The 11,954-nt window shown below is 41.9% G+C and overlaps 1 protein-coding gene across 4 annotated transcripts; it reads right to left on the reverse strand.

Annotated features, from left to right (window-relative positions):
* Nucleotides 1–3,295: 3,295 nt before the first annotated feature.
* On the reverse strand, nucleotides 3,296–10,182 carry LOC106607032 (small ribosomal subunit protein uS2-like). Of its 4 annotated transcripts, none has more exons than XM_082976517.1 (8): nucleotides 10,094–10,182; nucleotides 9,590–9,753; nucleotides 9,083–9,201; nucleotides 4,776–5,021; nucleotides 4,374–4,502; nucleotides 4,073–4,232; nucleotides 3,828–3,866; nucleotides 3,296–3,684 (listed from the first exon to the last, which is right to left on the reverse strand). In XM_082976517.1, the coding sequence occupies exons 2-8, from the start codon at nucleotides 9,720–9,722 to the stop codon at nucleotides 3,590–3,592; spliced, it is 921 nt and encodes a 306-aa protein (XP_082832643.1). In that variant the 5' UTR covers nucleotides 9,723–9,753; nucleotides 10,094–10,182; the 3' UTR covers nucleotides 3,296–3,589. The 4 variants fall into 4 exon arrangements, with proteins under 4 accessions (XP_082832643.1, XP_045576292.1, XP_045576293.1 ...); XM_045720336.2 differs by having other exon boundaries at nucleotides 4,073–4,258; XM_045720337.2 differs by having other exon boundaries at nucleotides 4,073–4,258; nucleotides 10,087–10,154.
* Between the last annotated feature and the right edge of the window lie 1,772 nt (nucleotides 10,183–11,954).

Consider the following 11,954-nt stretch of genomic DNA (forward strand, 5'->3'; position numbering starts at 1 on the left):
GTACAAATACTTTCAAGTACTACTTAAGTAATGTTTTGGGGGTATCTGTACTTTACTATTTATATTTTTGACAACTTTTAATTTTACTTCACTACATCACAAAAATAAGTACTTTTTACTCCATACATTTCCCTGACACCCAAAAGTACTCGTTACATTTCGAATGCTTAGCAGGACATGAAAATGGTCCAATTCACACATTTATCAATAGAACATCCCTGGTCATCCCTACTGCCTCTGATCTGGCACTCACTTAACACAAATGCTTAGTTTTTAAATTATGTCTTAGTGTTGGAGTTGTACTTTTTACTTTAGTCATTTTACTTTGTCATTTTTTACTCAAGTATAACAATTGGGTACTTTTTCCACCACCGCACAAAATACATCTGTCCTTTGGTAGTGGTGTCATTTCCGCCACTGAGGGCAAAATTCCTCATAACGTTTAGTCAAGAGAATGTTAATTTAGTTACCATGGAAACGTATTGTGACACTGAAGCATATGGCTGCAGTGGACAGTTGTTCCAGGTGTGCTGTCCAGAAGTTGAAGAAAACTCAATATTGCTGGTGTAGAGAATATTTTTTTATTATCAGTCATTTCCAAACAGGCCATAATTTCTTTAATTTATGGTAGAATTGATGTTTTAAAATGTATTTTGTGTTTAGTGTAAACTATATGCTAGCTCTGATACTAGCCAAAACATGCTAAGCAGTCTGTCATTTTTCTCCAAAAAACTGTAGAAGTGTCATTTCCATCCCAGTTATTTCCATCACAAACGTACAGTGGCTTGCGAAAGTATTCACCCCCCTTGGCATTTTCCCTATTTTGTTGCCTTACAACCTGGAATTAAAAATAATAATTGGGGGGTTTGTATCATTTGATTTACATGATGCAAAATATTTGTGAAACAAACAAGACCTAAAAAAACAGCATCACTATTCACCCCCCCCCCCCCCCCCCCCCCAAAGTCAATACTTTGTAGAGCCACCTTTTGCAGCAATTACAGCTGCAAGTCTCTTGGGGTACATCTCAATAGGTTTTGCACATCTAGCCACTGGGATTTTTGCCCATTCTTCAAGGCAAAACTGGTCCAGCTCCTTCAAGTTGGATGGGTTCTGCTGGTGTACAGCTATCTTTAAGTCATACCACAGATTCTCAATTGGATTGAGGTCTGGGCTTTGACTAGGCCATTCCAAGACATTTAAATGTTTCACCTTAAACCACTCGAGTGTTGCTTTAGCAGTATGCTTAGGTTCATTGTTCTGCTGGAAGGTGAACCTCAAAAACAGATTTCCCTCAAGAATTTCCCTGTATTTAGCGCCATCCATCATTCCTTCAATTCTGACCAGTTTACCAGTCCTTGCCGATGAAGAATATCCCCACAGCATGACGCTACCACCATGCTTCACTGTGGGGATGGTGTTCTCGGGGTCATCAGGTGTTGGGTTTGTGCCAGACAGCGTTTCCTTGAGTGCCAAAAAGCTCAATTTTAGTATTATCTGACCAGAGTACCATCTTCCATATGTTTGGGGAGTTTCCCCACATGCCTTTTAGCAAACACGTTTGCTTATTTTTTTTCTTAAGCAATGTCTTTTCTGGCCACTCATCCGTAAATCCCAGTTCTGCAGAGTGTACGGCTTAAAGTTGTCCTATGGACAGATACTCCAACCTCTGTGGAGCTTTGCCAGAGGGCAACATACATGACCCTAACTTACCTGCCCCTGATGCCGCTTAGCATCTGCAACAGGAATGAGAAGTCAAATACTTGCTGGAAGGAAAAGTTTGGAAGAGGTCACTCAAAAACAGATCTTTGCATGACAAATGTCAAACTTGATAAATCTTTACTGAAAGCTGAGAAATACCAAAGGTATGATTAACTGATAAAAATGGAGACAAGAACCCCAAATATGGGAACTGAAGAACTTGAAGGATTTTGTTTCAAAATGCCATTATTGCAGAGTTAAAGCAAAAGTATCAAAACATGCAGTGCCAAGGACAAACAAGTGGCTTCCAAAATGCAGACATCCTGAAAAAGTACAGCCTGGTCAAAGCTGCAAACAGAATTTGGATTTTCAGCAAAAGCAATGAGGGCAAATGAACAGGCCAACAAGTCTTCAATACTCCAGGAAAAAGCAATGTAACAGAATTACAACAGCCACAGAAGAGAAAAAAAATACAAATCACTAGATTCTATGAATGTGATAACAGTAGCGCAAAGGGGAAAGAGGAACAAAAAACCAGCAGAAGCACTTTGAATGGCACAATTCAGAACCCTAATCATTTTAAGAGCCAATATTCAGAGATTAAAATGTCCTATGAATTCTGCAAAGTACTTACTTTTGAGTTGTCACGTTCATGATAGGGACACGTCTCTGCAAAACCCACACCAACCTCCAGTTCATGGTGGAAAAACTACAATAAAGTGATTAGCTGCAGCTTGTCTTTGTGCTGTGAGACCCTGAAGAGTGCATGTACAGTGCTCCCTTTGCCCACCAAAAGAGCTTAAAACATGCATTTGATGCTGGTAAGACATGGTGGTTTGAGTAGAAAAACAAAGCTGGAGAAAAGAAACATGGAGGTCCCTGCACATTTGTCAGTAAAATAAAAGGTGGCACACTAGACTACTGGAGGACTTCTCCAAAGGACTGAGAAGAGAAGTTAAGGTAACACATGTACAACATTTTACACCAATACCCCAGAAAATTTAAAGACAAAACTACAGAGAGAAGATCATGCATATTGACTTTGCGGAGAACTACCTGTGTAAATTCAATGAAATCCAGGCAATTCACTTCGGTGATTCTGCGTCACCCTCTGCAATCTGGGTCCATCTCTCAAGAACACTGGCCTACTTCCTTAAGCACAGCCCATCAGCTACTTGGAGTTTAACTTGGTCTTATGTTTAACAGTTGATTATTTATTTTTATTTTACAAATACGGCATCTCCACATCACCCATATGATGTACATGAGTATGATTTGTTTTTGAACAGGAAAATCAAAATTCAAACGTTTGATGGAAATATCTTATTTTGCATGATGTTTTCAGCCATCAGTCAAGATTATACATTCAGGCATCATGTTGAGTTATGAAAACCTTAAATTACTTAATACATACAAGTTAATGTAAAAATGTATAAGTAGCGTTTTAAATTGTATTTCATTTGCAACTAAAATTGATGTCTAATGACATGATGGAAATTACATTTGTCTACAGGTGTCTGAGAAAAATATAAATTCCTGAATAGTACAATCACAGCCATTGAGATATTTCTAGACAAATAGACAACTGGTAAAATGGTGTTTCAGTAAGTTTATTTCTGAAAGCTTGCAGGGCAGAATCACCCAACAGTGTAATTAGAGCTTTACCCCTTTTGTCAGCATTAAGAAGGCTCAACATAAGGCAACAGTCTAATTAAATGTTATTAAGTTCTTTCAATGTGAAATGTAAGCATAAAACAGTTGTTAATATTCATGTAGTACTGCCGTTAAGGTCATTTGCCTACTACACTGTAGTGTTTAAATTGTCAGGGGTCAGTTTGTACAACAAAAAAGCTACTTATTGTACTGTCAAACATCAGGCCACCATTACTTAGGACCAAGCAGCAGTCTCCCCACCCCATTCAGAGTCCTGGGCAGTAGGGGTAGCTGACCAATCCTCAGTGGCTGGCTGGGCACTCCAGTCCTCTGCAAGAAAGAAAATTGAAGAGGTGCAAATACATTTCCAACAATCACAAATTTCAGTATATTTGAGTAGGTTAACAATCAACCCGACTGATGACAATTATGGTGCATCAGAGGGAGGCTGATGTTAAGCTCACAACACTCACCAGTGAACCCCTCAGCAGCTGGCTTGGCAGGAGCAGCAGCTGAAAGTCAAGTGGAAACTCAATTAGGATTACAACTAAACATGAGACCTTTCAGACAAACACATTTTATAGGTCCTGAAGTACCAAGAGTCATTTACATCCAACTCAACATCAGATTTAGAAAATGCTGCCAAGTGCATCAGTCAAGAAACTAAAACCAAGTCTCAGCATAGTGGAACCAGAAACCACATCTTCACTATCCTTACCCGCAGAGAACTGCTGGATGGGGACAGAGGGCACAGCCATTCCCTCAGACCAGTCAACCACCTCAGGCTGGGTGAACTCAGCTGCTGGAGCGGTCCACTCTCCCTGGAACTCCTCCTTTCCAACAGCTCTCTCAGCCTCAGCCTGTTCCTCCTTCTCAATCTGCCAGGGAAACAATGAGTGGCAGGCTAACAAGGCAAACAGAACATGCAAGATCCATTACTATTGAGAAGGTAAGCTTGCCCTACCAGTAAATTTGGTATATAATGGTTTAAGTATGTGTCTAAAAGGCCTGCGTCTTACCTCCTCAGGGTCCCTGTAGAAATAGAGATCAGGCATGACCTCCCAGGGGTGCTCCCTGGAGATGGTGCCCCTCATCCTCAGCACCTCCCTGGACAGCATCCACCACATCAGACCCACAGAGTGGTTACCCTGGAGCACAGATCAGACAATGACCAACTACACCAGTGAGACTAGAACACCTGTCTTTTACAGAAATATGTAGCAAGGCCTATACCTAATTCCCCCTCCCTCTTACACACGGATGGAGCAAGGGGAGAAAAAAAGGCACTGCATTTCTGTAGCACACATCCTACACCCAGCACCGCACTGACAGGACTGCGCCGGGCTCTAACGGTGTGCAAGACAAACACCAACCAGGAAACTCACGTAGGTGTTAAGCGTATGAGGGCAAAGCAGTCTAACCTTGTTGTTGCAGGGGATGGCGATGTCGACATATCTGAGTGGGGAGTCAGTGTTGCACAGGGCAATGGTGGGGATGTTGACGTAAGAGGCTTCAGTCAGGGGCTGGTGGTCAGCACGAGGGTCCGTTACGATTAGGAGGCGGGGCTCCCTGAAGGCAGCCTGGATCTGATTGGTGAAGGTTCCGGGGGTGAAACGACCGTGGAAGGTGGTGGCACCAGTGGCCGAGGCAAACTTCAGCACAGCTCTCTACAAAAATGTATATGAACGGTTATTAGCGACCTAGCTGCAGACAGCATGTGTAACACCTATCACTGCCCTTGGAACTTAAAGGCAAGTGGCACTAGACAGCATGCAGAATTGACATGGCTCAGGTAACTATCAAATGAAAATCATTGTGCTGAAGCCCTACTGATGTTACAGCGAGAGCATCCTGACTGGTTGCATCACTGCATGGTATATCAACTGCTCGGCCTCCGACCACAAGGCACTACAGAGGGTAGTACATCATTGGGGCCAAGCTTCCTGCCATCCAGGACTACTATACCAGGTGGTGTCAGAGGAAGAACCTAAAAATTGTCAAAGACCCCACCCACCCCAGTCACTGTTCTCTCTAATGCATGGCAAGCAGTACCGGAGCGCCAAGTCTAGGACAAAAAGGCATCTCAACAGCTTTTTATCCCCAAGCCATAAGACTCCTGAACAGGTAATCAAATGGCTACCCGGACTACTTGCAACCCCCCCCTCCCATCCCTCTTTTACACTGCTGCTACTCTGTTTATCATATATGCATAGTCACTTTAACCATACCTACTAGAGGTTGACCGATTTAAATCGGAATGGCCGATTAATTAGGGCCGATATCAAGTTTATATAACAGTCTATATTTATGGCCACCGATTTGCTGATTTTTTTTACACCTTTATTTAACTAGGCAAGTCAGATTAAGAACGCATTCTTATTTTCAATGACGGCCTAGGAACAGGGGTTAACTGCCTTGTTCAGGGGGGATTCGTTTTTGCAACCTTCTGGTTACTAGTCTAACACTCTAACCACCTGCCTTACATTGCACTCCACGAAGATCCTGCGTGGCAGAATGACTACCTGTTATGCGAGGGCAGCAAGAAGCCAAGGTAAGTTACTAGCTAGCATTAAACTTATCTTATAAAAAAAAACTCTTAACATAATACTAGTTAAACTAGTAATATCAACCATGTGTAGTTATCTAAACGTGTCCTGCGTTGCATATAATCGATGCGGTGCCTGTTAATTTCTCATCGAATCACAGCCTATTACAACAAACGGGAGATAATTTAACAAGCACATTTGCGAAAAAAGCGCTGTCGTTGCACCAATGTACCTAACCATAAACGTCAATGCCTTTCTTTAAAATCAATACACAAGTATATATTTTTAAACCTGCATATTTAGTTAATATTGCCTGCTAACATGAAATTGTGTCACTGCTCTTGCGTTCATTGCCTGGCTCGTTGCGAACTAATTTGCCAGAATTATACCGAATTATGACATACCATTGAAGATTGCGCAATGTAACAGGAATATTTAGACTTCGGAATGCCACCCGTTAGATAAAATACAGAACGGTTCCGTATTTCACTGAAATAATATACGTTTTGTTTTCGAGATGATAGTTTCCGGAGTCGACCATATTAATGACCTAAGGCTCGTATTTGTGTGTTTATTATATTATAATTAAGTCTATGATTTGATAGAGCAGTGACTGAGCGGTGGTAGGCACCAGCAGGCTCGTAAGCATTCATTCAAACAGCACTTGTGCGTTTTGCCAGCAGCTCTTCGCAATGCATTGCGCCGTTTATGACTTCAAGCCTGTCAACTCCCAAGATTAGGCTGGTGTAACCGATGTGAAATGGCTAGCTAGTTAGCGGGTGTGCGCTAATAGCGTTTGAAACGTCACTCGCTCCGAGACTTGTTCCCCTTGCTCTACATGGGTAATGCTGCTTCGAGGGTGGCTGTTGTCGATGTGTTCCTGGTTCGAGCCCAGGTAGGAGCGAGGAGAGGGACGGAAGCTATACTGTTACACTGGCAATACTAAAGTGCCTATAAGAACATCCAATAGTCAAAGGTATATGAAATACAAATCGTAGAGAGAAATAGTCCTATAATACTACAACCTAAAACTTCTTAACTGGGAATATTGAAGACTCATGTTAAAAGGAACCACCAGCTTTCTTATGTTCCCATGTTCTGAGGCACTTAAACGGTAGCTTTTTTACATGGCACATAGTGCACTTTTACTTTCTTCTCCAACACTTTGTTTTTGCATTATTTAAACCAAATTGAACATGTTTCATTATTTATTTTAGGCTAAATTGATTTTATTTATGTATTATATGAAGTTAAGTGTTCATTCAGTATTGTTGTAATTGTCAATATTACAAATAAAAAACGGCCGATTAATCGGCATCGAAAAATCAATCGGTCGACCTCTAATACCTACATGTACATACTACCTCAATTAGCCCGACTAACCGGTGCCCCTGCACATTGGCTACACGGACTATCTGCATTATGTCCCGCCACCCCCCCTTTAACACTACTTTTTATCATAAACTCAACAAAAAAGAAACATCCCTTTTTCAGGACCTTGTCTTTCAAAGATGATGCATAAAAATCCAAACAACTTCACAGTTCTTCATTGTAAAGGGTTTAAAGCCCGTTCCCCATGCTTGTTCAATGAACCATTAACAATTATGAACATGCACCTGTGGAACAGTCATTAAGACACTAACAGCTTACAGATAGACAATTAAGGTCACATTTATGAAAATGTAGGACACTAGAGAGGTCTTTCTACCGACTGAAAAACTCCGAAAGATGCCCAGGGTCCCTGCTCATCTGCGTGAACATGCTTCAAGGAGGCATGAGGACTGCAGATGTGGCCAGGGAAATAAATTGCAATGTCCGTACTGTGAGACGTCTATGACAGCACGGACAGCTGATTGTCCTCGCATTGGCAGACCACGTGTAACACCTGCACAGGATCGGTACATCCGAACATCACATCTGCAGGACAAGTACAGGATGGCAACAACTGCTCGAGTTACACCAGGAACCCACAATCCCTCCATCAGTGCTCAGACTCTCAGCAATAGGCTGAGAGGCTGGACTGAGGGCTTGTAGGCCTGTTGTAAGGCAGTTTTGTCTCACCAGGGGTGATAGTCAGAGTCACGTATATCGTCAAAGAAATGAGCGTTACATTGAGGCCTGTACTCTGGAGCGGGATCGATTTGGAGGTGGAGGACCCGTCATGGTCTTGGGCGGTGTGTCACAGCATCATCGGACTGTGCTTGTCGTCATTGCTGGCAATCTCAACGCTGTGCGTTACAGGGAAGACATCCTCCTCCCTCATGTGGTACCCTTCCTGCAGGCTCATCCTGACATGACCCTGCAGCATGGAAATGCCACCAGTCATACTGCTCATTCTGTGCGTGATTTCCTGCAAGACAGGAATGTCAGTGTTCTGCCATGGCCAGCGAAGAGCCCGGATCTTAATCCCATTGAGCATGTCTGGGACCTGTTGGATTGGAGGTTGAGGGCTCAGAAATGTCCGGGAACTCGCAGGTGCCTTGTTGAAGACTGGGGTAACAGCTCACAGCAAAAACAGGCAAATCTGGTGCAGTCCACTTCAGTACTTAATGCAGCTGGTGGCCACACCAGATACGGACTTACTTTTGATTTTGACCCCCCCTGTTCAGGGACACATTATTCAATTTCTGTTGGTCACATGTCTATGGAACTTGTTCAGTTTGTGTCTCAGTTGTTGAATCTTATGTTCATACAAATATTTACACGTTAAGTTTGCTGAAAATAAACAGGTGACAGTGAGAATTTTTTTTTTGCTGGGTTTATATGCATCGTCACTTTAACCATACCTACTATCTCAATTAGCTCGACTAACCTGTGCCTGTATATAGCCTCGCTACTGTTATTATTCACGGTTTTTTATTTCCTTAACTTATCCCTTGTTCACCTATTTTTTACTTAAAAATTGCACTGTTGGTTAGGGCCTCTGAGTAAGCATTTCACTCTAAGGCCTACACCGGTTGTATTCGGCGAACATGACAAATAAACGTATTTGTTAACAAAAACCAGGCCCAATCCCTTTAGCAAACTTTCGACACCTGCACACCGACCTCAGTGCAAGGCTTTGTGTGCCCGCATGCAGCCACATCTATACAGAAACCTGTCCAATTGATGGGTAAACACACAGCAAGTATTCAGTTAGTCATTATTCACCGTGCCCACTATGCTGCCAGTTGGAGCTGTACCTGTCCAGTGTTCCTGGAGGAGATGACGCAGACGTCAGCTGGGTTCTCGATGGCAACAATGGCACGGGCTGCCAGCAGTAGCTTCTCCCAGGTCCTCCTCAGGTTGATGATGTACACACCTGAGGACAAGGGGCAGTCAGTACACCCAGATCTGTGTCCAGTTTACCCTGCCCAAATGTGTTCCATCTAGTGAAAGAAAGAGTCAGTGATCAACTCTAGTTCTGTGAGCTGAAGGGGACAGAAGCATTTGAAACAGACATCCATTTCAAATATTCATCAAGACCTTGAATATCAAGCAAATGTATTTATAAAGCCCTTTATACATTAACACTGACATTGGCTGTACAGAAACCCAGAACAAAAACACAAATCAGGCATGCTTGTGCCAGAACAGCAGCCTGCATAAACAGTATCCCTCCACAACCTGGGTGGGTTGACTACTGGCTTATACCACTACAAGTAGTTTTGTTCCAGTGTTTTGGGTGTTAAGGACTGCCAAACACTCACCATCACTCTTCCTCTTGTATGTGTAGTGTTCCATCTGAAAGTCCATGTTAGTTCCTCCCAGATGGGTTCCTGCTGCCAAGAACTTCAGCACATCATCCTCCTTCATTTGAAGGACATCTAGATTTCCGGACATCTTGACCACTTTCCCTGCCTTGAGTACTAAACTTTTTTTTTTTAATTAAAAAAAAGAAATGACCAAGAGTCAAAAGTTTCTATAAAAAAAAAAGATTAAATTATTCCAGGCCCAGACATTGTAGTTGATAGGGCCATCCACGCCTAGAATTAAATGACCTGGCTAGTGTGCTTGGCAGGACACCGTGCGTTAAACAGCATGTCAGGCACGTGTCTACTCGACATGTTAGTGTTAACTTAAGTAATATAAAGCCTTCAAATTCAAACATCTAGATGGTCTAATGTGAGACATTCTGCACATAGTCACGGATTACTTCGTCTATTTAAGTGACGTTTGACATTAAAAAGCGTGAAATGTAACTTACAACTCACCACAAAACAACGCGAAACCTGTAACACGCGGCGTCAGAGAGGAAGACAAGAGGAAATTACGCCAAATATATACTCAAGTTTCAAAGCACATGATTGGTTGTTTCGCTGACTGGAAAAATAACTGTCTACTTGGATATTTCATTCACTAGATGGCGCAAACACTCCAGCGCACTAGCAGCAGAGTGGCAGCGTATATGGGTTGGGTGAAACCGGTAACTGGAGGTCGGACGAGGAGCCCATATTAAGACAATGCGATGGAAATACCATATTAAGACAATGCGATGGAAAGACCATATTAAGACAATGCGATGGAAAGACCATATTAAGAAAATGGGGAGACGTTGACTTCTCGGTTAGAGTGGCCTGTGTTGCAACTTTATTTACTAGAGATACGGAGTTCCGGGTGAAGGTATCACAACATGTACATAGGGATTTTGCTATATGTTTTAAAATGTTTTTTTTTTCATAAGAGAAGATAAATTGCCAAAATGCCAACTTGTCTCAGATAGAATGGGTGCTAGACAAGATGGCTTGGATCTCTTGGGTTGGGTGCTGGAAAAGATCATTGCAATGTTTTGACCAATGTCAAGGTCATGGGGTAATTACAGGTGGAGGGTATGACATGTTATTGCGAGAAGTGGGGTTATGTGACTGAGTGAATAAAAATAACAAACTTATGACTTATTGAATAGGCCACTTACAAAAAGGATAATTAAGTTAATATGTAGACTGGGGTGTTCTCAAAGTCCTTTCAGTGGCTCAATCTTAATATATTTGCGGTGCATGTATTTATTTTATTTTATTTAACCTTTATTTAACCAGGAAAAGCCCACTGAGAACCAGAGTCTTTTTTTCAATGGAAACCTGGCCAAGAAGGCAGCAACAATCAATACATTACAGAATTAAAACATACAACAATACAATACAATGTGATCCAGTCTAAAAAAGCATTTACACTCCTCTGTAACAGAGTCTCCCATCAATATTTTAAATGAATTCAGTGGCACTAACATATCTAGATGAAGCATGGATTGTAGATTATTCCATGCGTCTAGTGCTGGGGACTTTAAGTAGCAACCACCTATGTATTCTCCACAGCAAGTTTACACACATACGTCATCTACGACCTCAATAAACTCCTAATCTGTGTCAAACTCACTTCATATGTCAGTGTTCCCTATCTAATTTGGAAAGCAAAGGCCACTGTGACACAGGCTATCACTGCAGTCCTTGATATAAGGTTTCCAATGAGAACCGCTGATTGGGTTGGAACTGGGTGTCATGTCATTAAGCTAAAAAAAGAACCACAAAGTTGCACAGGTTTCCAATGGGTTAACAGTGTTTGTTTTACATCATGAGTCAGACATGTAATGCACAAACAATTAAATATGACTCATACTTAGCTAATAACATACGAAATATGGCATACTTAGCTAATAACATGGTTTTAATGTACAAGGTTTCTATATGAAAAAATAATCAAATACAGACATAGCCAAGAAGAAAACTGGTTTAGATCAGTATAGCCTAATGCCTTACTTTTGATTGACTCTTGCCTTTCACTCTCCTTATCATTAACTATCCCTTTGGTGTCACAACCCTGCCCCCTTCTCCCAGTCTTATGTCTGACAGCTCTGTGATAAGCATATTATCATCATGCACTGCTATTACTGTTGGTAGGTATAATGGCTGTGTATAAGGTGAAATGAAAATAAAAGCTATCTCCGGTATTGCTGTACTAATGTTGGAACTGAGAATGACCCATGTGCTGGAAACATCCACTGCTCTCAAGTACTGTGTGGGCTTTTCATATTACCTCTTTGAATAACGAGGGCAATGTTGGGTTGTAGGTGTAGTTATT

This window comes from Salmo salar, chromosome 06, assembly GCF_965601325.2.
Source record: "Salmo salar chromosome 06, fSalSal1, whole genome shotgun sequence".
Classification (NCBI taxonomy): domain Eukaryota; kingdom Metazoa; phylum Chordata; class Actinopteri; order Salmoniformes; family Salmonidae; genus Salmo; species Salmo salar.